The sequence below is a fragment of the Meles meles genome, chromosome 4 (assembly GCF_922984935.1).
Source record: "Meles meles chromosome 4, mMelMel3.1 paternal haplotype, whole genome shotgun sequence".
Classification (NCBI taxonomy): domain Eukaryota; kingdom Metazoa; phylum Chordata; class Mammalia; order Carnivora; family Mustelidae; genus Meles; species Meles meles.
The window spans coordinates 49658120-49686060 of NC_060069.1; the positions used below are offsets into that span (position 1 = coordinate 49658120).

The 27941-nt window shown below is 37.6% G+C and overlaps 1 protein-coding gene across 1 annotated transcript; it reads right to left on the bottom strand.

Moving 5' to 3' along the window:
- Positions 1–407: 407 nt before the first annotated feature.
- On the bottom strand, positions 408–23122 carry CLDN16 (claudin 16). Its single transcript, XM_046002914.1, is given in 7 exon segments — positions 408–2324; positions 3228–3419; positions 6294–6458; positions 10578–10680; positions 22692–22826; positions 22828–22875; positions 22878–23122. Coding segments are annotated over 7 exon segments (921 nt in total). The 5' UTR covers positions 23022–23122; the 3' UTR covers positions 408–2190.
- Positions 23123–27941: the final 4819 nt, after the last annotated feature.

Below are 27941 nucleotides of genomic sequence, written 5' to 3' on the forward strand. Positions count from 1 at the left end.
TCAATAGGGATATTGAATTAGATAAAATGAAAATGTATTGCTATAAAAAAGCAGAAGTATTACATAGGTAAAAAAGTAGCTTACAAAGCAACATATGTGAAATTATCTCTTAAAAATAAATACATACATATGTGGGAGTGTCTTTGTATATATGTGTATAAATGTAGAATGTCTGGAAGGATATGCAGATACTCAAGTGAGGTTTTAGGAATAGTGATGCTCTCGGTGGAGAGAACACGGGGCCATATTGTAAAATATGGAAGATACATTTTGATTATTTTTGTTCTACAACTTTCTACAATGCACATATACAACATCTATAATAACAAAAGGCTAATTCCCAAAGAAATTAAAAAAAAACTAATATATGTCTCAGGATATACAAAACATTTTTATTGAGAAAAATTTCAAAACATTCGTAGATGTCAGTTATCACCAGAATCCTCTGAAATATTTCCTCATACAAATGAAGTCTTTTAGGGTGAAAAAATTAATATCTCTAAAATCTGATGAGTCATTTAATTAATTTTACCCAAATTGCCTTTCCCAAGAAGAATTTCAAAAGACTTATTAGACTACATAAAACATGACAGAAAATACCTCAATTAACAGAAGTAGAAGTAAAAATTTTAGAAGCCAAGGTTGTGAAAAAGAGAACAACAAAAAATAAGTTTTAAGCTGCATAAAATAACACCAATACAACAAGTACACATGATCTACAAATAATTTTTTAAGTGTCAATTACATGGTTAGTTATATCCATGAAATAAGATAATCAGTTGCTTTTAGTTCTAAGATTCGTTTAGAATTTCTCCTGAGAATACTGGTAAAAAGATACCACGTGAAGTCATGAACACCATTTACAACAACATAAATATATGTATTAGGTTTTCATCATCTCATTTTCATATGACTTTTCTTTTTAAATTTAAAACACTTCTTTTGGGAGGGGCCTTCAGAAATTCACAACTAAATCTTCATTTTTCCAAAGAACTAATTTCTAGTTCAGTGGATAGCCTCTTAAGGTACAGCAAGAGTATTAATGCTATTCACGCGATTTATAAGAAATCAGAAAACCTGAGATTAAATTATGTAACTTTTAAAAAACCCTACCATTTAAAGAATTAAGATGATTACATTAGAATATGAATAAAATCCCATTAGCAATCATTCACTGATTTCTTTAAGTGTATAATTAAATATATAGTTCTATTTTTTCAAATAAGTACACAATTTATGAGAAAAATTGATCTTATTTTCACTAAAGAGCTGTGAGTCTTTATTTCTTCCAATCAACAACTATGTTAAATTTCATCACATGTCAGATATTTTCTTGGGTCCTGAGGATCCAGTGGTGTGAGGACATCTGAATCAGTGAATTCTATTATAATGTACTCATGAAACACTTTTGGATGTCCAATCAATCAACGAATGAACTCTTTGGTTTAGCTATCGCTGCTGCGGTCTAATAGTTTGGCAATATATAGGCAAAATTATTGTGTGATAAAATAATTCACATATCTCTTATGTTGTTAATGAGAAATAAATCATCCCTGCTCTGGTATTAATTAAGCACTTGCATTTGACATACCAGGCTTGGAGGGGAAACTTCTTATCTTTAAATTCCACGAGTGGCTGGTATATGAAGCTGATGATTTATTTTTCTATTTTAACAACAGAGTCAGAGTAATGGTCGGGTTTGATATACTAGTTTAAATTTCGAAGAATCATCTTCTTCCAAGTTATCAAATAACTCACTCAGATGAGAACACAAAGAATGAACCAAAAGCCAGGAAATTTGCTAAGAGGCTGTCAATCCCTTCAAAGATTAGAATCTCTGGCCTCTTTAGAAAGTTGCTTTCTAGTCTTAAAGTGTCACTTTACTTGAATATCACCATGTCACAATCTTTAATAGCAATATAGAAATGACAAACAAACATTTGTATATCCTAGCAACCTTATCTGGAAATACAGGGGAAGTGTATGTGGGCCTGTGAAAGGGAAGGGTAGAAAGGAGGAGAGAGACGATGAATAACAGAAAAGGAGCAGGATAGGAGAATCAAAGTTCTTGATTAAGCTGAGCAATTAATTTAGTTGAACATATCGAGGTTTAAGTAAGTGTTCCTGGATTAGCCCAAACATACTGATTGATACTTTCAGTAACATACATACAGATGGACATGTGGCACTCTATACCCTCGTGTCCACTGCATACATTTTGGCAGTCTCTGTCCGAGGGGCTACGTATGACTTGGCCATCGAAACAGTAGCTGTTGAATAGGCTTTCCTCATGGAATACGGATAGGGCCTCTCAGGTCCAACATCTGTTGGAAAGAGATAAATGTCGTGATATAAATATGAATAAGATTCAGTAAGTCTGCGGGAGAAAATGTCATTTTACTCATTCTTCTCAGAAAGAGGAAAGAATGCAAATATTCTAAGACAGAATCATCTAAGAAGAACCCTAGAAGAAATTTGAAGATTTTCATCTGGAAAGTTATTATTATTATTTTTTTTTTATTTAAAACTTGGGTAATTTTCTTTTCTTTCTCCCCCTCTCCCTCTCTTTCTCTTTCTTTTTTCCTTTCTTTCTCTCTGTTTCTCTCTCTCTCTTTTCTTTCTCTTTCTTTCTTTCTGATGAGGAGATGGATTTCTCTTACTTTTTTTTTCTTTTTTATAAATTTATTTATTTTTTCAGCGTAACAGTATTCATTGTTTTTGCACAACACCCAGTGCTCCATGCAAAACATGCCCTCCCTATTAACCACCACCTGGTTCCCCTAACCTCCCACCCCCGCCCCGAATTTCTCTTACTTTTAAAGTGATATTTACAGAGACCCAATGGAAACACATTACATTTTTTAACAACAAACATTTGACTTGGCTCTTGGTCTCCTTCTTTATTTAACTCTAGATATATATAGAATAGACTGGATGAAATTAGATATATGGGATTATGAACACATTGAAATCATCATTTTATATTTAGATATTGGATATAGCTATAACTATGGGTTTGTTTGTTTTCACCCATTATACCACTAACCAGGTAATAAGCCATGAATATTGCAAATCAGTTGCCCTTAAACAACAGAAATTGTTAAAGTATCATTTATAATAAGTAGGGATCAAGTATGCAACATTATTTTGTGCTGGTAAGATCTATTTCCATTTGTTGGGAAGACTGATACAGGAGGCATGTAAATGTTATTTTACTTTGTTCTTACCTTTGAAGAGGTATAAGCAGCATGTCAGGACGGCACCAGCCAAAAAGCAACCCAGAGACCCAGCCATTCCAAGCCAACAAGACCAACCAAATTTATACTGGATGCCAAGAAATATATTGTGCAAAACCAGAGAAGAACGTTCTACATAAACATCAACAGCATACCACACAGAACCAATGATTCCTGGGGCACCTGAAAGAAAGAAAAATTGCTAAAAACAATGCAAGCCTTCCCAAATTTAAATTCAAGGAGATCTGACTGCTACCCAAAATGCATGGCATAATTTAGAGGGATAATAATGATGTGAAGGATTCATGGACAGCTCAAAGTTTGGATACCTCTTCTATGTCTTCCTTTTGCTTTCTATTTTGCATATTTTCTCAACTATACATCAGTTTATACATAAAGAGAAATACAAAGATTTAAACAATGTAGTCTTCCTCTGTGTAAACTTAAAATGGTCATTGTGGTTTTATTTAATTCCTTCTTTCCAATGTTTTCTTAAGTGTTATATAAAATAAAATATGAAAAAAAGAAAGAACACAAAATCAAAGACAAGTAATATACAGACTATATTCATTGTCTATTGATTTTTAATTAAAAGTATATATCTTTAAGACTCTTCTATTTCTCCTCTGCTCAACCACCTAGACCCAACTACATAATCAGCACCCATAAAGAAACTATGTTTTAGAAGTCAGTAATTTTAGTGTGTCGGGGTCAAAAACAAATAACTTCAGTAAAAACTGCTTTTATTTTAAAATAAATTCTTTTCTACCACCCCAACACTATAGAAGAATGAACAAAGAAATTTTGTTCCTTTTAAACAAAATTTAATACCCAAAATTGTCTATCTGACAATTGGACTGGCTTGAAATGATGTCACAAGAGTCCTCTCACTTTAAGGTTATAAACTGTACATCATTGGTTAGATGCAAGGGAAAAAAGTGAGGAACTATGGGACAAAAGGCTATGTGAAAAGTGTTCACCATTTCATTGTATTCTTTTCCCAATTGTTTAACTCAAGAAGTTTAAGAAGGACCAGATCATGAACATATAACCTTCAGGTAACTGTTTAAATTACCACATATTTTCTATAATATTGTAATCTATACATTTAATATGGAAATTCCTTTATGAAATTTATAGATTATGAAAAATTACATATATACACAAATAGATACATATATGTGAAATATGCATATATTTAATTTCATATGAAAATAGTATGCCATAAATATTTATATGTAACATATCATGTGTATGGCATTAGTATTTTAGACATAAAATTAATATTTTATATATAATATATATGGCATACTAGATGGTTCCAAGCCTTTGGCCATCTCTAGAAATTTAATTTTGTCATTTCTTTAACCATTCCTGCAGGGATTTTCCCCATCAATCATTGTTTTGTTTTTTTTTTGTCTTTGTTTTCATTTTTTTAAAATAAAAATGATATATCTAGCGATATTTCAAAAAGTATTCTGAAGTAAAATTGTATAGCATTAAATGGTGGGTTTTTTTTTTTAATTTGTTAAGTAAAACACATTGTTACATACAAAAGCTCCATGTTATCACTAGGCTAGACATGGGAATAAATGTCTTAAAAATGAAAACTCACTAAATTCTTGTGACTTTTTTTTTTTTTTTTTTTTTTTTTTTTAAAGATTTTATTTATTTATTTGACAGACAGAGATCACAAGTAGGCAGAAAGGCTGGCAGAGAGAGAGAGGGAGGCAGGCTCCCTGCTGAGCAGAGAGCCCGATGCGGGGCTCGATCCCAGGACCCTGAGACCATGACCTGAGCCGAAGGCAGAGGCTTTAAACCACTGAGCCACCCAGGCGCCCCAAATTCTTGTGACTTTTTAATACAAACTAAGGATCATCAGGCCTTGACTCATTGTGTATGAAAAACTTCAGGGAGGCCCCAGTTTTGACTCTGTGATGGGTTAAGCTCTCTGCTATGTGCTTACTCCATCCACACTGGATCTTCAAGACAGCAGTTCAGAGTAGGTATGATGACTGGGGCTTCACCTTATTTTGCAAATGAAGAAAAGGAGACCAGTTGCTAAACTCACACATCACACATGTATATCTCCAAGTATTTATTCTTTATTTTTTTTTTTTTAAAGTAAACTCTACCATCCACATGGGGCTCCAACTCACCACTCCAAGATCAAGATTGCATGCTCTACTGACTGAGCCAGCCAGGTGCCTCTCCAAGCATTTTTAGTTCCCAAATCCCTATCCATTCATCTTGCACTGCCTGGTGAGATTCCCACGTACATTTGCTTTGCTAACTTTGGGCTGCTACCATAAAAAAATGATGGTTGTGCCCATTGGTTTTCAATCTTCTTGCACTTTGATTTCAACAGTGTATTTTCTCCCAACTTGCATTAAGATCCTAAGAAGACATCATGTTGTAACAGAAGAAGACTAAACTGAATTTAATGACAGACCTGCCTAAAATATCACTCTTGCTCTTCCATCAATAAACGCCATGTAAAGTGCTTCTTGACTGCTTATTAGTCATGCTTGATTTATTAGCCTTCAGGACTCCATTTATTCATCTGCTTCTTAAGTGGAGGTATAGTCTGCTTTATTATTACATTTATGATCAAATGGCCTAGCACATGAGAAAAGTCTAACATAGGACTTGGCACAATTTAGTTCACTGCAAAAAAAATTGGTGGGAGTGAGTACAGGTATGGAGGGGATGGTTTGAGACTTACTTTAGAATTTAATCTCAGGAATAATAATAAAAAATAAATTATTTGAAAGATTTTAAGCATTATGTAACTTTTTTCACCATTTTAATTTTTTAAATGATTAAAAAGTAGTTTAAGGACTTCAATAAACTTTGCTCTGGGACATTAACAAAAATTAATTATCTAATTCTACAGCTAAAGGAAGTAGGGTAGATGGATGTGCTCTTTTTTCCTGTAATCTGGAAAAGCAGATCACATATGTTCCTTAAGCGAACTGCTTGATGACAAGCACCCTTCTCCTTCATTTCAAGATCAATGACAAGCATCCCTACCCCCACCACTAGTGCAGAGAGTACCTGCTATTAGCAATATGGTTCCGGAAACAAAGCAGATGCGGACTTTGATGTATGGCTCATCAGGGAGGAATTTCACACAGTCGAGACCAAGAAGCAGGGTGATAAATCCAAAGCCAGCTAGAATATCTGCAGTAATCATCAATGCTCGAGTTACCACCAGCTTCACTGGAAGATCAGGACATGTGGTTACATTGTGGTCAGAGGAAGGAAATGTTAAGGCACACAGGTGCACCCAAAACAGATAATCACATACATTGATACACGCCCACTGAAAGAATTAGACATTAAATCTGCATGAAATGGAATGTTATCATAAAATGCAAAAATATAATGAGATTATTGATATTATTATTTGTTTAAGCACTGTATATTACTTAGTCCTGCTGGCTCCCTAGCAAAATGCCTGGTATATAATGTAGACTAAATAACTGTTTCCTTGCTTATTTCCTGTTTTGGAATGAGTCTTGTTGACAAGTATTACAGGTGAATGCTGGATTGAAAGTAGAGTATCTATTCTGCAGAAGTTACCCCAGTAAATATTAAAGAAATTAATGATCACTGCATTTGTTTGAAGTTTTATTTAAAAACGTACTCTTAATAACTGGTTAAAATGGTATAGGAGCAGAATAAAATACTTCAAGATGTAATTCAACTCAGGCTGGTGAGAGCCATTAGTAGGTTTTTAGAAGGAGAAGGAGCTTCTATTATTTAGTAGAACACTGTATCTAGAAGCCAGATCATATTCTTTTTCATTTCATTTTCAGGTGGTGATCCTTCTTGGCCAACATTCCACATGAAGCCTTCAATGTTGTACTGTCAACTGAGCAAAATTGAAAACTATAGCCACTTGAGAATATATGGCAGAAGGTCCAGGGAAGAGGATATCAGGTAAACAGAATGGACTAGTAGTAGTCATCATCTGCAATGGAAGCATCCTCAACTGTGAAAACCTGTTGAGCTGTGAATCCTAGTTATGCTAAATTTAAAGTAGGAGAATTTGGGGCACCTGGGCAGATCAGTCAGTTAAGCATCTGCATTCGGCTCAGGTCATGATCCCAGCGTCCCGGGATTGAGTCCCACATTGGTCTCCCTGCTCAGCGGGGAGTCTTCTTTTCCCTCTACCTCTTCCTGCTGCTTCTGATCTCTCTCTCATGCTCTCTCTCAAATAAATAAAATCTTTAAAAAAATTAAAAAAATAAAAATAAGAAAATTTTATCACAAATGGAGGGTTAACTATCCAATGTCAAAGCTACTGCTATTTTAACTCTTAGCAGAGTGATACAATTTATTCTTTAGATGGTACAATAATTATGGTTTATTTTCATATTGATTGCAGTTTCCTGGAATTTTAAATAATTTTTGCTCAATGGTGAGGTAAATTTAGGGCTTATTTAGTAATAAGTTGCTTATAAAATATGGCCAATTTATTGAAAATAAAAATACTTTTATGATCCATCTAAGAGAGGAAATCAATGCATAAAATCAGTATCTACCTGATTTTTTTTTTTTTTTAAGTAGGTTTAACAAACCTACTGTTTACCCAGTGTTGAGCCCATCATGGGGCTTGAACTCACCCTTTGAGATCAAGACCTGAGCTGAGATCAAAAGTTAGTCGGTTAATTGACTGAGCCACCCAGGAGCCCCAACTTCTACCTGATTAATAGGTGAATATTTAAAATCTTAAAAGGTGGCATTATTTTAAAAAAAATTTAAACTTAAATTTCTAGTTTAAGCCAAATCAAAAGTCTATTTTTCTCAAAATTCAGGAAAGAGAAAAAGATGTAACTAACAAGCTGGTATCAGTTTTTATGTTTCAACAATCTTGAATTATATACACACACACACACACACACACACACACACACACAAGTGAGTCTCCTACTCAGCACCCCAAGCCAAGCAATCCCACACTTTGGAGTGCCTTCCTTAAATATTTTTAAGTCTCCTTTTAGAATCTGGGTCCAACAAGGCCAGCCTTGCCATCTGGATTGGATGCTCTAAAATCATGGCCCTGGTTTTCCCCTCTCTAACACTTGATCCCACACAGAGTATGATTTCTTTCTTTTTTTTCTTCCTTTCTTTCTTTCTCTTTAAGATTTATGTATTTATTTATTAGAGAGAGAGAGAAGGAGGGAGGGAAAGAATGGGGAAGAGCAGAGAGAAAGGGAAAGAACAAGTTTAGCAGACTCCTTGCTGGGCTCAGAGCTCGATGTGAGGCTCAATCCCAAGACCCTGAGATCAAGACCTGAGCCAAAACCAAGAGTCTGTCTGTTAATTGACTGCACCACCCAGGGACCCCCAGAGTGCAATTTCTGATGCTCTGTGGAACTCCCCAGCTTGTGCCCATGTTTGTGTCAGCCCATGTTCCAAGAGGGCAGCTCTGCAGTCAGATAGCTAATACTAACCAGGCAGGAATTTCTTTCTGGGAATTGTCTGAGATCTGACTGGTAGAATAATGTTAAATATTCTGATTTGGGGAGGGCATACTCAACAAGAGTCCTGAAAAAAATTTGTCTGAGTCTGTATACCCTTGGTCTACAGGAAAATGGAAAAAGTTATCTAATTATGATTCTATAAAAGATATCAAAGACTAAAAATAAAATATCACAGGTAATATCCTAACTTAGAGGGTATAGTTATGTTATTTTCTTAGAATACATTTTCATCTTGTCTAAGCATAGGATAGAATTTTTTAAATCAAAGTGATGAATGTTTAAGATATTACTTGAAATTAATAGGTAAGAATATATTTAAAAAGGTGAAATGGTATAGACAAATGATTAAAAGAAGAAATATTAAAATATAAATAGCAGTTTTCTCTGTGCAGTAAGCTTATGAATATTTTCTGTTATTCTTGTATAAATGTACATAACGTATTTCGAAATTTTAAATATTTTACCTTTTTTTATTTTTTTTAATCGCTTTCACCATAGCATTACATTTCTGGAATAGTCTAGTGTCCACATAAACTCGCATTCTTGTGGACCAAATAATGCTTCTTTGTAGGTAGAATTAGGTTAGCTCAGGAGAGAAAAAGAAAGAATTAACGGGTCTTTAAAAAAAAGTGAAATATGGGCCTTAGGAATTCGGTTAAAAAACACTCAAATCCTAAATAGCAGAAGAAGATATTTTCAACCACTGCTCCTTTTAAGTGCTTATCCCTGGACTGAAATAGCCATCCAGAGGAAAAGTCACATTCCAAGGGTTTGCTTTTCATTTATCTTGAGAAAAGAAGTTGCCATTCCCTGCTATACCCCATCCTCCACTTTGAAAGAGACAAACCAATTAGCGTTAACAACAGCTCTGGTATTTCTTGGTATGACTGGATGTTCTAAATAAATAAATAAATGCTATGGAGAAAAACTGAGAGAATCAATGGTAACATCTCTTAATCTATGAAATCTCTCTTTTTTTTTTTTAAGATTTTATATATTTATTTGACAGAGAGATGGAGACAGAAAGCACAAGTAGGCAGAGTGGCAGGCAGAGGGAGAGGGAAAAGCAGATTCCCCACTGAGCATGGAGCCCAGTGCGGGGCTTGATCCATGATCTGGGATCATGACCTGAGCAGAAAGCAGCCCTTTAACCAACTGAGCCACCCAGGCACCCCTGAAACCTTTATTTCATAGGAACATGGGTCTTGCTAACACCTGATCAAAATTTAAAGCTAAAGGTCAGGAGGATGAAGGAGAGGGCTTTACCCTAACTGCTAACCATGCATCCTCTCGTATACTGATCTTTTCATTCCCTGATCCTGTCTGTGTGTCTCTCTTTACCTATCTATCTCTGTGTTTGTTTTTCTGCCTCTCTGTCTCTGTCCCTCTACTTCCACCTTCTCTATTTCTCAGCAAATCTCCCATTGAATTACTGTAAACTTCCTATTTGACTTAAGTCACACTAAAAAGACATCTCTGAAACACTTTTTATCTAATCTGTGGATTCTAATCCTCAAACCACAGCACCCTGAAGAATTCATTTCAATTTAAAAAGTGTGTACTTTAAGTCTACTGTGTGTAAGACGCTCTGCCAGGCCCTTTGGGAGAGCAGAGATGAAAAAGTTAATATTTTTACCCTAAAGGAATGTATAAATACATGGAAAAAGATAAAATAGACTCAAAATGTTTCAATTCACATTTCTGAAATAAAATAAATGTTTTAATCAAAATTTCTAAAGTTAGAACTTTACTATAGACAGTAAAAAAGCAAAAATGCGCAATGGAAACCCAAGTTCAGTGTTGTTTGATACCCTCTCCCTGGCAAGGGGTTTGTCTAAGGCATACTTACAGGGGTGTTCAGCAAGTATAGAATCATACTCGTCACAGGTGCGGATCCCATCAAAGGCATTAGTGACACACTCCCACCAGAGGCCTCGGCATTTTGTGCTCACCTAAATGTTGGAGAAGACACCATGCAAAACAACTCACGCGGACACCCTTCAGCTCCCCTCCATCAAAGGAAGACCTTGGCTGTTGTGCATTTGATAGTACAATACAGTGGTTGCAATTGTGATCGGAATTTCATTTACAACAAGCACAATGTATTTTAGAGTATTTTCTCTTAAGCACTAACAGCTAAAGGCTTTCCCCACCAGGAAATGAATTCACTTCCGGATGGGGGTGGGGGATCGGAGGTGGGGGCAGGAGGAGTGGTTCTCAATGTAGATAAAATCACAATTAGATATATGCAAGTGTCTATGACTGGTTCCATCATGGAGTCATAGTTTAACAGGGAGACAATTCTTGGTTTTCTTGTGCTGACATATGTTCATCAAAAAATAAATAAATAAATAAATAAATATCAATCTAACAATGGATGCTAACTGTTGGCAGCCTCAGTCTGCTAAGAATGTACATTAATTTTTGCTCACCATAAACCCTGAGTTCCATGAAGAAAGGTGTTATGATATACAAAGTTCATAATTTGACAATAATTGCCAAAGAAAGTTATACCTAAAGAAAACAATAAATCAAATATGAAGACCAACAACTTCTTCCTCCTTGTTCCACTGACACACTACAAACGTTTAAGCTGTGAGATGGATGTGAACAAATTAAGCCTTGATTTCATATCGTCTGACAGCCGTCTAAACCACTTTTACTTAGAAACTCTGCAGATGACTCTAAGTGTCCACCTAGAGCTAAAAGATATCAGCGCCCCCAGCCTTTCCCTACTTTATCTGTTAGCTGCAAGTCACAATAGATTTCTTTTTTTTCTTTTTTCTTTTTCACAATAGATTTCTTAAAATTGTAAACATGCCAACAGAAAATAGTTTTCAATATTCCTGACACAGCTCATGCATATGGAACAGAGCTAATATGATTGTTTGTCTTGATTCAATTACAGATTCACATTACCTGGGAATTCTGGGAATAGTTTAGTACAATTTAACCAAGAATTATCTTGGAAAACAAAATGTAAATTTTTCCTTAAAGAAAGAATAAACCATAGGGGTGCCTGGGTGGCTCAGTGGGTTAAAGCCACTGCCTTCGGCTCAGGTCATGATCCCAGGGTCCTGGGATCGAGTCCCACTTCGGGCTCTCTGCTCCGCAGGGAGCCTGCTTCCTCCTCTCTCTCTGCCTGCCTCTCTGCCTAGTTGTGATGATTTCTGTCAAATAAATAAAATATTTAAAAAAAAAAGAATAAACCATAGAGTGGGAACAGAAATGCAAAATCGGGGAGATCATAACTGGTGTGAAGAAGGAAGAAAGGAACATAAAACATTTTGATCTGCAAAAGCAAACCTTATCAGGGAGTATTTATGTTTTGAAACTCTCTGCTCCGTGTTCTGCCTTGAAGCTGTGAGCTGTATTGTGAGCCAAATAAAACCGCACTGCTTGCCACACCACCACAAATTTCAACATTGTGCTTCTATAACCACTTTCTATGTAAAATACTCTTAATTGGTAATTTAAAAATTTACATCGAGTCTATACTATGAAGCAATTACTACTTACTTATCTTACGATTTCATTTATTCGTTAAAGGATCCTGTGAGATATCAATTATTTCCAGCTATTTCACAAATAAGGAGAATGAGGCACAGGAAAGGTTAGTGATAACCTCAAGAAAGTATAGTTAATAAGTGGAGGAGATAGGACTCAAATACAGCAGTCTGTGTGTTTGCTCTTAAACCCTGCGGAATACTTAAAAACCCATTTTTTTTAAAAAAAAAAAACGCCAAATCCCTCTCAGGCAGGCACTGGAAATTGGAAGATAGCTTTGAGTGAAGTGTTAAGCCCTAACTTTAATATCATCCTATGGCTATTCTACAAAACCTCACTTTGGCTTACTGTTCCAAAGGTTAAATCTGAAGGGATATTTTGGAGCTTGGGAATATTATCTGCCTAAGGAAACACAGGGACTACAAATTTAACAAAGAAGGTCCACCTTGTGAAGTTTAACATATCAATTTCTAAAGAAGGATGTGAACATTTCAAGTTAGATATACATGCAAGTTAAGCTATGGGTAACAAAATATAGACTTTAAATCTAAGTTGATACTAACAAGATGTGTTGTATCCTAGGGTAAGATCTTTCTTACCTTATTAGAGCCTCAGTCTTCTTATGTATACAAAGGAGATGGTGTTAAGATAGTTATAAGAATTAATAATTACAAACACATAATATAGATGATTTGCTCATAAATGATCTTAGTAAAGTACTTAAACATTATAACAACCTGAATAGTGACGGTGTGCAACATTATTAACTGTGATAGAAGAGAAGAAAGGTTGATATAATGGGTTGAATGATGGTTCCCCAAAAGATGACCATGTCCTAAGTCCCCGAACCTGTGGATGTGGCCTTCCTTGGAAAGAGGGACTTTACATATGTAATGAAGTACTAGGGTGGGCCCCAGATCGAACGACAAGTGTCTTGATGAGAGACACACAGAGCAGGAGGCAGTGTGACCAGAAGCAGAAACTGCAGTGATGTTGCCATAAATCAACAGCTCCCAGCAGCTGGAAGAACCAAGGGTTGGATTCTCCTCTAGAGTCTTCAGAAGGAGTACAACCCTGTCAACACCTGGATTTCAAAGTGGCCTCCAGAACTTGGAGAGAATAAATTTCTCTTGTGTGAACCCACCAAGTTGTGGTAAATTGTTATGGCAGCCCTAGGAAAGAAATACAGTAGAAATGACTGGTAGGGAACTGCTAGACCATGCGAGAAAACAGGTCTTCTTGTAGCTTATTGCCCTTCAGTGTCTTGATTAACAGGAACATACTGCATCCAGTTTATTCCAACCTGAGCTAGCTTATGCGGATTCAAAGTCACTGCTCTACAATCGGACAGTGACTGTCCACATTTCCTGCTGTCCAACAGCCACTAAAACAAGCCAACCAAGCCACCATGGTATTTCTCATTATATGTAAGCTTATTTAGAAAGGAACCCGTGATATGTGATAATTCTCATTTTACACTAAGAAAAGTGTCTCTTGGCAAAATAATCCAGCAGTGGCATCATTTTCAAGGCTATTGATCATTTACCTGCAATGACCATATTTAGAAAAGCAATGAGCTCATTAGAGGAAACAAGGAATCCAATTTCATTAGGTATTAATGCTCAGGGGCACACTATGAGATTGCTTGGTATTCACACTTGGTTAAGGTACGTGAGAATAGTGGCTGTAATTAACTAAACTTCTGTGTTAATATAGCACTTACTGGAGACACCCTTAAAGGTGCCTTTGTGCACAAAAGACAAGGTTAAAAGATTTTATATTATTAATCATATTTAGGAAAGCCCCCCTTGTCTGTAATATATAATCTTCACTTACTTATCCCTGTGTTTCACAACGGCTGATTAAGAATTTCCTAAAAGGCAAGTAAATCTAACTTCTTAAAAGTTTTAAGACAAGATGCTGTTTAAAAGGCAGACTGAGGCTTAAAATATTATGGTTAACCTTTCTTAAAGGGCAAAAACGCGGAATGTTAACTAATAATTCTTATCTTACAGGGTCATTCAAAATAGAAGATTCCAATTTTAAGCTTACTCTTTTTAACATTCAATTTATACATTAATAAATATAGATAATGGTACAAGAGGAATTTCTACATTATTTCAGCAAATATCTATTAATCTTGGAGTGAGGAGCAGATTATCTCCTCAATGGGGAGAACTCAATTTATCTAAGATGTAACAATAAAAGTACAAACGGAGGCCAGCATAAATCTCTTAGTATTAATTACTTGTAATAGTAAAACACAGAGATCTTATGGAACAGTCCAGATTTCTGCTTCTGTTGGAAACTTGGTCCTTCTGGCCACCCGGACTCCTCAGTCCCACATAAGAACAATTAGCGCCAACTGAGCGGCTGCTCCTATTATTTGGGATTTGTGCTCACAGGTTCCTTACTCCCTACCTGGGCTGCCTCTCTCCTAGATGTTGACTACTACCCAGTTCCCAGCAGCACGCAACTTTCCTGCTCCTGGCGTGTAATAATGAGAGCATCTCCCTTTGCCTTCAAATTTTCAAATATCTACCTATCGTTCAAGTCCCACTTCAAAGACATTCCTTCTTCCATGAAGTTCTCCCAGTTTCTCCAGCAGGAGTCAATTTCTTCTTAGATCATGCCATAACTTGTCCTTATTCTGTAGTATTTACAATACGGCATTATTATTTTTATGTGCACTTATGGACATCTGTCTCCCGTGTCTGTCTGTTGTCATCTTTCAGACTTTATTCATTGAGTCTGTCATGCATCAGTCAACAGATTAACGAAGTGCTGGAGATACAGCAGGGACCAAGACAGGTGTGGCACCTTGTTGCAGGGAGCATACAGACCCTCCTGCTGGAAACATAAGATACGCTGAATAGATGTCTATTGACAAAAGAAAAGTCGGTCAATTTTCCAAATCCACACATATTAACTGAAATTTGAACTCTGCCTGATACACTATATGCATTGTCGACGCTTAATCTGGGCTTTTGGCTTGACTGAATAGACGAAACAGCTGAATCTGAGAGTCAAAGAACTATTACTTATCAACAGAGTTTATACTGACTTGCTGTTAGCCTGGACCCTATCTACGTAACTCGCTCTGGGAAGTATTTACCACAGGACCCAGGATAAGCTGGGTAGCACTCAGAGAAAGCTTTAGGAACCTGTATTGACAATGCCTCTTCCCTGTTGAATTTATAGTATCCTAAATTAGCTCCTTAATCCTGGGATTTCTTATTGTTTTCTCTTTAGCAGCCTTCCATTAAGGTTTCTCCATCCTACTCTTTGCCAATTTTTTCTTTATCACTCCAGAAATATTTACGAGCAGCAACACACAATTTTGCCTACCTTGTTTTGTTTCCTGTAGTTCTGGATGTGTTTGTCTTGCCTTCAAGTATTTTCTCTATCTTTTGAGAATTAGAGAAACTTAAAAATATTTTAATTTACTGGCATTTATTTTTCTCCAGCTACGTGGGAGGAAATATATATATATATATATATATACATATATATATATATACATATATATATATATATATATATACAAACACACATACACACACATACACATGATAGGCTTAGTAAATATTTATTGTGGGCTGACCACTATCAAGTAAGATTTTTCTTTGTTAATATGTGTTAGATTATAAAAGCATACTCAGTGGGATGCGTGTGTAAATATAATACATAGAGGAGGAAGTATGAACAGTAGAATAAGTCATGAAGATATATTATTTTAAAAACTATCTTGCATCCACATACTAGAGGAATTTATACTTTTCACATCACTGTGCCATTCTTCTGTTAATGTACTTGAACACTGAAGACGCAACTTACCTGTTTCTAGTATTTAATTAAATATATTTATTAAGATGCAAAAGTTTTAATAATACTATAGTAAGTAGCAGGTTTTACTACTAAGACTGGAAACGATTTCAATCTGAACATGAAAGTCATTTCAATTTTTTATACTATGTTTCTGAACTTTTGTTTGACTATTTTATATTATTTTTCTTACTATACTGGGTTTTAAAGAACACAAAACAGGCAACCATAATGATAAGGAAGCAAGATTAAAATAAGCATATTAGGGGTGCCTGGGTGGCTCAGTCATGAAGCATCGGCCTTCAGCTCGAGTCATGATCCCAGGGTCCTGGGATGGAGCCCTGCATTAGGCTCCCTGCTCTGCAGGAGGCCTGCTTCTCCCTCTCCCAGTCCCTGTGCTTGCACTCTCTCAGGCGTGTTCTCTCTCTCTCTGTCAAAAAAATAAATAAATAAAATCTTTTTAAAAAATAAGCATAAAATGTTACTTTTCTTTTCTTCTCCATTTAGGTGCCATGAATTTATTTGTTAACCTACATTTGGTTTAGTTCTGCCTACTTATTTGTGGAGGACTAGCCAAAGGTGTAAAAAGCAAGAATGAGATAATGCATAATTAGTAGGCAAAGTATAATTTTTGTGGCCTTCCTGATTATATGACCTAATTTACATATTTGAACTTCCTAAATATTTCAATTTTAACATTTATTGTTTAATTTGTTTAAGTCACACGTTTAATCATTCTAGAATGCTTATGAGAGCATGGTATCACAACTTTGCAATGACGGCTACATCAGTCCTGACAGATCACAATGTACATTGAGCAATGATAATAAAATATTCATTCACTTTTTTCTCTCTCCTTTTCTTCATTTCTGTCTTTATTTGAAACACCAGGCAGGAAAGTTTTATTCTCTGGGCCAGAATGCACTCTTCACCAATCTTATTATACATCCTAGAGAATTTGGTTTTTATTCCTATCTTATAAAAAAGAGGAATCAAGCCCCTGTCTTGAAAAAGTTTGAATTGTAGTAAGATAAAAAACAATCTTTCCTAGGAAAAGGTGATGGTCTCCCTACAGAGATCCTTCTCATTTATGGCTCAGTGTGTGATTTCCAAAGATCACTTGACATTACATTTCCTTCATTTATTTATTCTTTTCATAAATATGCCAAGAATCTTCATATGTGTCCAATTAATTCATGTGAATCACAAGTTCTCACGATTTGGAAGTTGGTGTTAGGTGCAGTAGGAGGTCGCGAGATGAACCAGGGAATATGCGTAGATGCCAGTGTCTGCTGAAGGAGTTTACAATGAGTTGAAAAGTAAAACTACTACATAAAAAATCAGAGTACATGCCAGGTATAATAATTTTAATATTTATTTCACGTCTAAAACAACTGTGGCATCATTACTGTAATCAGAAACCCCAAAGGAAAGAAAACCTGGTTATGGGGATAAAGTAAATACAAATATAAGAAACTTTCATTTGAGGTAATAAAATTTTAATCATAATAGTGTTGGGTATATAGCAATTTCTCAGTAAATAATTAACACAAGATTAACTGAAAATGGGTTAATCTTTTGAAAACATTCTTTCCTTCTGATAATTGAAAGGCCAGTAACTTTGGAAAAACTATTTTTTTAATTTCAGTGTGGATAATGAAGAATTACCTATCTTCTAATTGAGTTAACATACTCAATTAGAGTGTGTTACAATATACTCTCTCTATATAACAATATATATTATATATAATATATATTATATGCATAGTAATATATATTTTAACAATATAATTAACTCACAATTTATTTTTCTTTTTAAAATGTATTCAATAGGTACCTTATCCTATTTTGTCTCTATTGTCTGCCTTATTCCCTGGTTAGACAAAAAAGGAGCAGTCATAAGTATAAAAATGGGCAAACCACAGCTCAGAGAAGTAAACAAAATTTCTCCAAGAGAATCAATAGCGAAAACAGGAATAGAACGTAAATCTCATATCTCTCCCTTCAGTGAACATTATACAAAATGTCATCTCCTCCTCCAGAACAAAAGCAAGACAATAAACTGCAAATAGACAATAATATATCTCTTGTTTATCGACTGATTTGTGTTTGCCCGGTACTGTAGTAAATGCTTTAGGTTCACAAGCTCATTTAATCCTCACAAGACACTATGATGTGCATATTATTATTCTTTTACAGAAGAGGAAATATGCTTTATAGCAATTTAAATGTCTGCAATTTAAAAGCATACAGGTATTTCCCGGCAGTGTGGGACTTAATCTCAAGTCCTCGAACATCAAGTCCAACCGATAACTTCCTCACTATAAAGCATTGTATTCCTGGTCCCCTTGAGGTGCTGTATCATAATCTAAATGAAAAAAAAAAAAATAGTGGGATGGCCCAGGGATGTTGATGCTTGATGACTTCTGTATAGAGATTGTTTTCTTCTATTTAATCTCTTGGTAACCCTACCATTCCTCCAACTGCCTAAAAACGATTAAGTGGATTTCAGCCTTGACTTCTCCCTTGAAACGTGCCTTTCCCCACATGGAATTATCAGTCCTGCTGATGGGAATTCTTTAGAGTTTCCCTTGTTTTCACACGTCTTGCTATGCTTGCTTGCTCGCTTCCCTTCTGTTCTATGGCGAAGACCTCCCAGTCAGTCTCCTTACACTTCATCTACCCATTCCAGCCATTCCCCACAAGGAACCAGAATAATCGATCTTTGTGAAACACATGCATTTGTTTGTTTTCAGTGAAGCACCTTTCTCTACTGAGTAAGATCTTGATTTTATGTGAACACAAAGCCTTTGGGATCAAGCCGCTATATTCTCCTCCCTACATTGGAAATTCTTACGGTGCTGAGACAGTCCAAAGCCACAAAGGCTGCTCTCATATCTGGATCTCTGCCCATCCTCCTTCCTAGGCTGGGGATACCCTACGACATCTCCCTCACCCACCTATTCTTCAAGTCCTAGTTTAGGTATTTCTTCTTCTTGATTGCCTTTACTCATTATCTGAGATTGGGTGAGCTGGCCACTCGGAGTTCTGAGTTATGATGGCGCGCGTCCCACCATTCTGTAACTGTCAGCTCACTTGTCTGTCTTTGCCAGCATGCTGGGAGTAACCTAATGCAGATCTAGGTTACATCTTCCGTCCTAACCTGTACCCATCACAGCACTGGGTGCACAGAGATCTCAAACAGTATTTGTGGGATGAAGGGAGAGAGAAAGAAAGGAGAGAGAAAGGGAAGGAAATAGAGATGAAGGAAAAATGACTGGAAAGAAAAAGAGTAAGTAAGGAGAGGAAGAGCATAAGGAATAGAAGAGAGACGGAAGGAAACAGGCAAAAAGAGGGAGGAAGAAGGGGGAAAAAGAGGATGAAGGGAAGGACAGGAAGAAGAAATAAATAAGGAGACAAGAGGATGGGAGGAAAGGAAGGATGGGCATATGAAGTTACGGAGAAATGGAGAATGTTCGCGCTCGATTCCTAGTAGAAGTTTCGGGGGGGGGGGGGGGCTGTAAACACCATCGGTCCTTCAGTGACTGGCTACATCTCTGGGATTGCAGACCAGTCATAGTCAAGGAGTCCTGATGCTAATAAAGAATGTGAAGATGGAGGAAGGACTTTAAAATAATGCAGTTTACTTTGTTTCATAATTGAAGAAACTGAGCTGAAGACTGAGTCGAGTCTTGTTCAGTGGAACACAGGCAAGACGCAAACACAGGCTGGAATGATCTTAAAGCCCAAGATCTGTCCAGCATGTGGGTCTTCCCAGAAACACAGGGAAATCAGTAATGAAGGAGCAGGCTGGGGGCTAGGGCTGCTGTCCCTGGTTTAGGGTTGTGCAATGTACCAGTCCTGGGCCATTTCTTCTTTTTCTAATGTTTTTACTTCATACAAAGAATTTCCTTCTTCAAGGGAGGCCTGAGTAAGGCAGAATAATATTTTATGCCATTTTTAGGATTTTGTAGTAAGACAAAAGAATATTTGAGCTTTTTCTGCCTCGTGGCCTTGGTTATTCACCTTCATCCTCTAACAAGCCCTGATCTTTCACTCATTCTTTACGTTGGCAATGTGTCCTCTGGTCTGCGAGTCCCCTGCTGCCATTTCTACCTTTTGAAATCCTTTGCATCTTTTGGAAGCTTTGCTCAAATGCCTTTTCCTCCCTGAGGCCTTCAACGTCCCCAATGGGAAATGCTAATTCTATCTTCTTTCCTCCAATAGTATATTGTTCATTTCTTTCTCAAAGATGAACTGGCCTATGCCTTTCATTATAGTTTCGTGTTTATCTTTTTTCCATACTAAATGTCCACTCCTGGAAGGCAAGACCCACTCTCGCTTTATCTCTGCCTCCCCTGGTAGGATCAGCGCAATACTTTTATATACCTTCCTTTTCACATTCGTTATGCTGAACTGAACTGTAGAATCTGTTTTCCAACTCGGATGCCTACATCACCCTAGAAGATTAACAAAGCTAACGGAGCTAAAAATTCATAATACTCCTTTGTGTTTAAATACTCTATGGGTAGGTTTTTTTTTTTTTAATCACTTCTTTTGTGTCCACTTTTGTCCAATAGTTGCTTAAAGTAAGACGTTAATAAGGACCAAAGATGACACATCCGTAAGAAAGGAAGCAAGGAGAGAGAACAGTAGAATTGAGACAGTGATGATCAGAACCCCCAAATCTGTGGATAACTGTATGCCTTTATATGCCAGCCAATTGGGGGAGCAATTATTACTAGAGAGCCATGTCCTTTTAAAAATATTGATAAAGAGATCGTTGGAGAGAAGAGGCCTCATTTGTTTCAGGGTTTTTGTTTTAATGTTGAGGCTTCTTGAGAAATGTGTGTGTAATACATCTCAAGTCTGAGAAAAAGAAAGAAGCTAAAAAATACTAACTCTTCTCCAAGGTTAGCAAGGATTTACTTGAGGTGCATACCCTGGGCTGCTCGTTCCATTCATTTTAACTATCAGTGTTCTTACACAGAGCAGATGGCAAATTGGTTGGATACTGAAATCAGAGCAAGAAGGTGCTTTAAAGGCCAGGACTCTCAATCTCTCTCAGCAAGGTCTGACCCTTTCTAAACTTCCATTTCTTACCGACTGAAGTTAGTAATGCTGTCAACTTGAGCAGAAAGATTTTCAAATTGTTTTAGAAAATATTTTAACAGTGCTTTTAGATAAGATTTTGCATATTTGTAAAAAATTACTTTTGAGTGTGCTCTAGTTCAGCATATTTCTAAATTAATCTCCTGCTACTGGCCATCCAGATTCCGGGACTAACAGCAGAAGACATTTTTATCTGTGCTTTTCTCTGAGCACCGCTCAAAGGGCGTTGTGTTTCTCATTCACCACTGACATGCACAGCCAGATAAAATACATCACTGGACTCACATATAGCAGACATTCTTTGCAGTGTTTCAATTCTATCGTAGTTTTCAGAAACATAATTTTCTGGCTCTAAAGAAGTATTTATAACCAACCCCGTTAGTTTTGAAATGCCATGTAGAAGCCAGAAGAAAATTAAAAGCAAAATAAATAAGCAAATAAATAAATAGACGCAAAAATAATACACATCAAGATAGAAAGATTATTACTTTCCATTTCTAACTTCATCTTGAGAGTCTAATAAATAAAATTAGAAGAAAAAAATATAGATACTAGCTCTTGGGTATCTTTCCTAAACTTCATAGTGGTGACATTATAGCATTCGTTAGAACAAATTGTTCCCCTCGGGATGTACATAAGAAAGCAGGTCGGGTTGCTATATAGTTTTTGAGTTCCTGATATATTGTTTCTTTTTCTTACCTACACTTTCTGAGGCCTTACTAATGAATCATAGCTGATTTTGAAGATTAGATTTTTGTTCAGTTCTACCTCTCTCAGATTCCTCTAGCCACAGGAAATTATTGTAAACTTCCAAATTGCTTCTTTCCAAGCTTCTCTGGTAAGAAAAATAAAATGCTTGAAATGTGAACCACTCACTCATTTCTTACTTAACAATTGGCTTCCAAGAACAGCTTATTTTTGAGAAGGTTTCATAAATCCATACCTGTCACTGTACTTCGAGACCCACAGGAAAGACTTGTTCTCCCTCAGAGTACTTGTTCCAACTTGCAAACTCCTTAAAATAACATTCTTCTCTTGCATAGTAATTGGGTAAGTTTTATATACCTTGAGCTTGATTACTCAATTTCTTACATTATCACTTTTTAAGAGAGGCTCTCATGCTACTCATAATGCCATCATCAAGATTAGAAAGTGTTTGGTTCTGAGAAAGGATGTCACTGGAATGTTTTTCAATTTAGTGTATGCAGCAGTGGAAGAGGTGAGTTTCTGGAGGGTTCAGTGACAGGGGTTATGTGATTACCTTTATGTGAGTTCATCCTGATGAAAAAAAGAAGGATTATTCAGTTACTTCATATATCAAATGGGATAACAACACTACCTACCTCATAGATTAGCTGTGAAGATTAAATGAGCTAATAAGGTAAGACTCAGTAAGGATTAAGTCCATCCATATTGGCTATTATGTCTTTCATTAGCCCTGGTAAGTGTCCTGAGGCAGTGGGACTGAGAGAAAATTCGGACAGGTTTGGGTCAGAAAAAGAAGGTGCTGACTTCTTACCTCCAGGGAATCGTCAGCATTCACCATCCAACAGTCTGTCCAGGTGGCCACAACCAAGAACCCCGTAGAGAAAAAGGCCAAGAAGCAGGCGGCGTACTGAAGAAGATCCCTCATTTTAGCGAGCAGCCTATCTGGAAGGGACACATGGGCAGCTGCCAGCCCAGGGCCCGCTCAGGTGGCTGGAACGCTGTCGGGCTGCTGAGCTTCTGCTACCTGGGGATGTAAAAACACCAGGCTTTTACTTTTCCTCACACCCCACTGCAGACGTCTTAAGTTGTGGTCAGAGTAATGCGAACAGGCTGTGACCCACAGAGGGGTCCTGGAGGTCATTATCCAAAGCACCCAGCCTCCAATCAGAAGCCAGGTGAGTCAAAGTGCTGAGTGTGTTTTGGGTGGGGGAGAAAAGGAGACCTGGTAAGTTTTCTGCCCAGACTGTGGGCTGATGTGAGATGATGGTCACTCGAGGCACGTGCCAGGGCCAAGATGGAGAGAAGGAGGAAGGGTCACACCCCATACGCCTGTAAGCTGATCTTTCTCAGGCCCTCCGGGGAAAGTGAGCTATTCTCCTCCCCCCCTCTGTAAGGAGGCTACACGGTTGACTGCGTGCCATTTTATTATGAGGACTATTTTAATATGCGTTGCCTACCTTAGGCTACCCGTGCAACCGTACTACACAAGTGTTAGCTCCAGGGAATTTGCATTCCACAGTGTTGGGCAGAACAGCCCCTTGAAGGGGTTCCAAGACCTGGCCCCAGGTGGAGCCACAGCTCCTAATCTTGGGGCACCACAGGATGGGAGGGAGGGCACGGGCATTTTCATCCAGTCAGCTCTGCACTGAGATTCTGGCTCTGAGGCTCAGAGGCTGAGGGCACTTGGGTTGTGGTTTCTGTAGTACTGGAGGTATTAATGCCATCTTCATGAGATGATTGTGTGCATTAAATGATACTGCGTTTCTGTATCATTTAGAAGAGTATCTGACAACACTAGCTAAATGGTAAAGATCAACATCACCAAGAATTCCCTACAGGATTACTTTTCTCCCATGGACCACTCTTTGAACATATGTCCAAAATTATCCTGTTGATGTTAGGAAAAAGATTTTAAAATAAGTGTTTGATACAGCCCAGGCAACTGCAGTTTTACCTATACCTGAGTGGGCACTCTTATTGGGTGTAAATATCCCATCATCAGCAGTCTTTTAAAAATACTTAAAAGAGCATACACACACCATTTTATCATCATCAGAGAGACTTCTCTTAACTACAACACAAAATTCAAGGGACAATAGTAAAAACTATTTTGCATAGTTCTTAATCCGAGAGACAGGGAGATAGAAAAAGAAGAGGTTGGTGAGGAACAGGAGAAGAATTACAAATAGGTCATTACTTTGGGAAGAATCAGCCACTAAGATATTTATTTTAGGAACAGCTCAAGGAAGGATTCTTTTTTTTTCTCTCCAATATATAAGTGATTGGGTTATACTATGTAGGGTAAAAGCCTAAAATCGGTATTAATACGATATCCTTTGAGAGCAGATTAAACTAATAAACTTTTATGACTAAAACTTGTTATTTTCTCATTTTAATTCACTTGTATTCAAATATATAAATGTAAATTTAAAGGTAAAAAATGCAAAAGTTGATGCAAAACCATACGTGGACTATAAACCCAATTGTCACCGAAAGCAAGGATATGTATGTTGACAGTAATCATTAATTTATAAGCTGTATTAGGGATGCCTTCAGTTTTACTTTAAATTTTATTGACTTATTTTACTTAACAGTTGGGGAAAATATTTTTTTTTAAAGTACTCATTCAAAGAATGGAATTACCTATGGTGTAAGGCAGCTACAATGCACACGTGCTACTTTGGTGAGTCACAGATCTTTCCCTGTGCCCTAAAATCTAAAATGTTCATGCTCTATTGATCTGGGAGAAGAAACCCATTCCAAAAGCACATAACCCATTACAGGAAAAGTCCCAGACTTAGCAGCTAGCTTTCCACCCAGGGACTTTTCACAATGATGTCTTCCTGCTAACAGTACACCCAGGGCAATGGGTCTAAAATTTCAGTGCACCCTAGAATCTCCAAAGTCACTTGTTATAAATGCAGAAGTGGGGGCTCCAACCTCAAAGATTTGAATTCAGGAAAGCAGGCATTAAAGGGGGGCAGGTGTTCATGCATTACAAATGTCTTGTATAAAATTCTGATTCTGAAACAGATGACCATGCTTTGAGAGACTAAGAAGAACAGAAGAAAAATCAGCATTAAAACCAGCATGCTATTTTTCAGAATCAAATACTATAGATCACAAAGATATGAGAAGGGAGATGTCGGAATTGTATCTTTGGTACCATCACTTCCCTCCTGAACCAGTAGCAGGTCCTGATCCAGGTATCAGGACTTGATGGAGAAGACGAAGAGAGGGAGAAAACACTGAGTGTGTTGTATGATCAACAAGCAAACACACACATGGACACTATCTTGGGAAATCAGAGATTCTTCCACAGAAAAGTCATAGAATGTAACTTAATTTGTTTAATTCCCCAAGTTGTACTGGACATTGTTAATGGTTGTAATAGGGAAAAACCGTACTCTTAAGATGGCTGACTAAACCAGCAAGGGAGTTCCAGCCCTTCTGGGTTCTTCTTTCCTACCCAGTTTCTTGCATGAGCCAAAAGTACCAAGTATGCAGAAGTAGAAAGGTATAAACTCCCTTCCCTGCTTGTGCTTGGGGCTCAGACCTTTGGAGAACAACCTCCTCTGAGCCCACTGGTGTTAAATAAACCTCCGATCCTCCAAGTCTCTGAGTGCCGCTTCGTTCTTCCGCCAGGATCCTGTCCAGGTTCCATAACAGTTGAAGGAGGTGGTACTATTCCTGCAACTATAGAACTGTTCCAGAATCAAACACTTGGTACTTTTGGGGGTGCCTGGGTGGCTCGGTGGGTTAAGCCTCTGCCTTTGGCTCAGGTCATGATCTCAGGGTCTTGGGATCCAGCCCCGAATCGGGCTCTCTGCTCCGCAGGGAGCCTGCTTCCCTCTCTCTCTGCCTGCCTCTCTGCCTACTTGTGATCTCCCTCTCTCTGTCAAATAAATAAATAAAATCTTTACCAAAAACAAAACAAACAAACAAAAATCCTTGGTATTTTTAGAGAATAGCATAAGACAAATCAGTTCTCAATGTTATTACTAGGGTGAGGCCATAATATGAAAGGGGATTTATAACTTAAGGCTGAATTCAGAGTTATCTGAATGGAGTTGTTCACTTCACACTGTGAGCCTGGCTCTGGGCCATTCACTGTAGCTTCTCAAAGAAGGGCACCAAGTCTTTCATCGTCCATGTTTTGTCCCCAGAACCTAGCCTAGGACTGAAGTCAGAGTCGTCTGTCCATAAATGTGTGCTGCACGGAATGGAACTAAACTAGGATTGAGTTGATAAAGCTAACTATGGGAGTCTAGAGCCTGGGCAGAGAGTGAGAGGGATTTGTCTGTATAGGCTTTTGAACGACTTGTTCTGCTTCTACACCTGCCATCCTCACAGGTGCCTGCACATCGAAATCTTCCTTAGAAATGCACACGCATTCCACCATGAAGTCTTTCCTACCCTGAGTCAGGATAGCACTTCCTTTCTTGGATCCCGGGCACATTAGTTAGAAACAGACAGAGCTTCCCCATGCAGTAGAAACACAAAGGACAATTATCACTGTGCATGTGGCACAGCAGTGTTTACAAAATATTTTCAAATGCATTATCTCATTTGAGCCTCATGAAGACAGCTTTGTTTTGTTCACCAGTGCACCGCGAGTGCTGAAAATTCTGCCTGGCATGCAGTAGGTCTTAACAAATACCAGGTGAATTGAATTGAATCTTCCCAGCTCCCACATTTCACAGAAGAGGAAGTAAGGTTGGACTTGGTCTTTCTGAACCCTCCAGGGTCCCCCAGGATCAATCCTAGGCTGGCAGAAGGGGTGCTATGATCTTTACAGCTCCAGAGCTCTCTGTTCTGCACGATCCCCAAGACATTTAGATCCACTCATATACATTGTATTCCCTGGGACCCACACTTCTCCTGGCTGAAGCTTTAGAGCCACCCGGTGAGGTGGGGAGTGGCGTCCTCAGCCTAGGGGCTGGGCTGCTGGCTACTGAAAGGAGTGCATTTTAAGGACAAGAAAGGCAGCAGTTCTCCTGTTGGCCTCTAGGTGGAAGCAGCTCTGCATTTTCGGTTGAGAAAGACAGCAAGTGGTTTTCAGGTTAACTCCGTTGTTTTGGTTAGTGTCACAAACTGTCCCTTCTATCTATGCTCTTTATAATAGTACAAGTCCTTAGAAGAAATAGTCGATTTACACCACAACTTGTGAGTAATCTTCTCACTCATTTTTAATTGCCCAGAGCCCACTGGAAAACCTTACACAGTAAAATCAGTAGCTGTGGTTAAAGGGTCATGTGGACTATAACCAATAGCAAAATAAATCAGTAGTTAAAAGCTTGGACCTCAGAGTCAGGCAAACTCGAGTTCAGGCTAAGCTACTTAACACATGTGAGCTCCTGGGCAAGCTACTTAATTGCCTGCCCAATAAAATGAGAATTATGCATTCTGTCTAAGATGACTGTGAGAAATAAGTAGCATTTTTCAAGGTCTTAATACTGTGTCTGGAAAATAAGAAGCAACCAATGAACTATGATATCAGAGTTGATGAGTTGAAACCCCTTTTCCTAGGCATAGAGTGAAGTGTGGGAACTCTCACCCTTCTCTATGGTGACAGGGAAGTGGGACACATACCACCAGCTGGCTGCAAAAATACCTCCTAGTAATTTATCTACTTTCTTGCAGTTCACCTGGTATGATGGCAGTGTTTGGGAGATGCACGGGCAGGGCTGAAATAGCTGGGCCACTAAGAGTTGTGACACGGGTTCTAAGACATCTCTTTTGCAACCCCTGCCTGGGGTCTCTTGTCTCATTGTGGAATGTGGTACTGATCATCTAGTGACCTCAGCTGAAACTGAGACTAAAATGTATCCAATTGAAAAACCTATTATACAGGCTTATGTGATGTTAGACTGAATTCTAGTAGTCATCCTGGCTAGATCATGCTGGAATTTGTTGTGTTTCATTCTGAGTACCACCATTTAAAGTCAACTGGAGCCTATCTAGAGGAGAAGCTTCCAGTTAGTGAAGTTAGTGAGGAGATTCATAGGCATCTCATATCAGGTATGGCTTCAGGACATTAGGGTGAAGACAGCATTTTAAG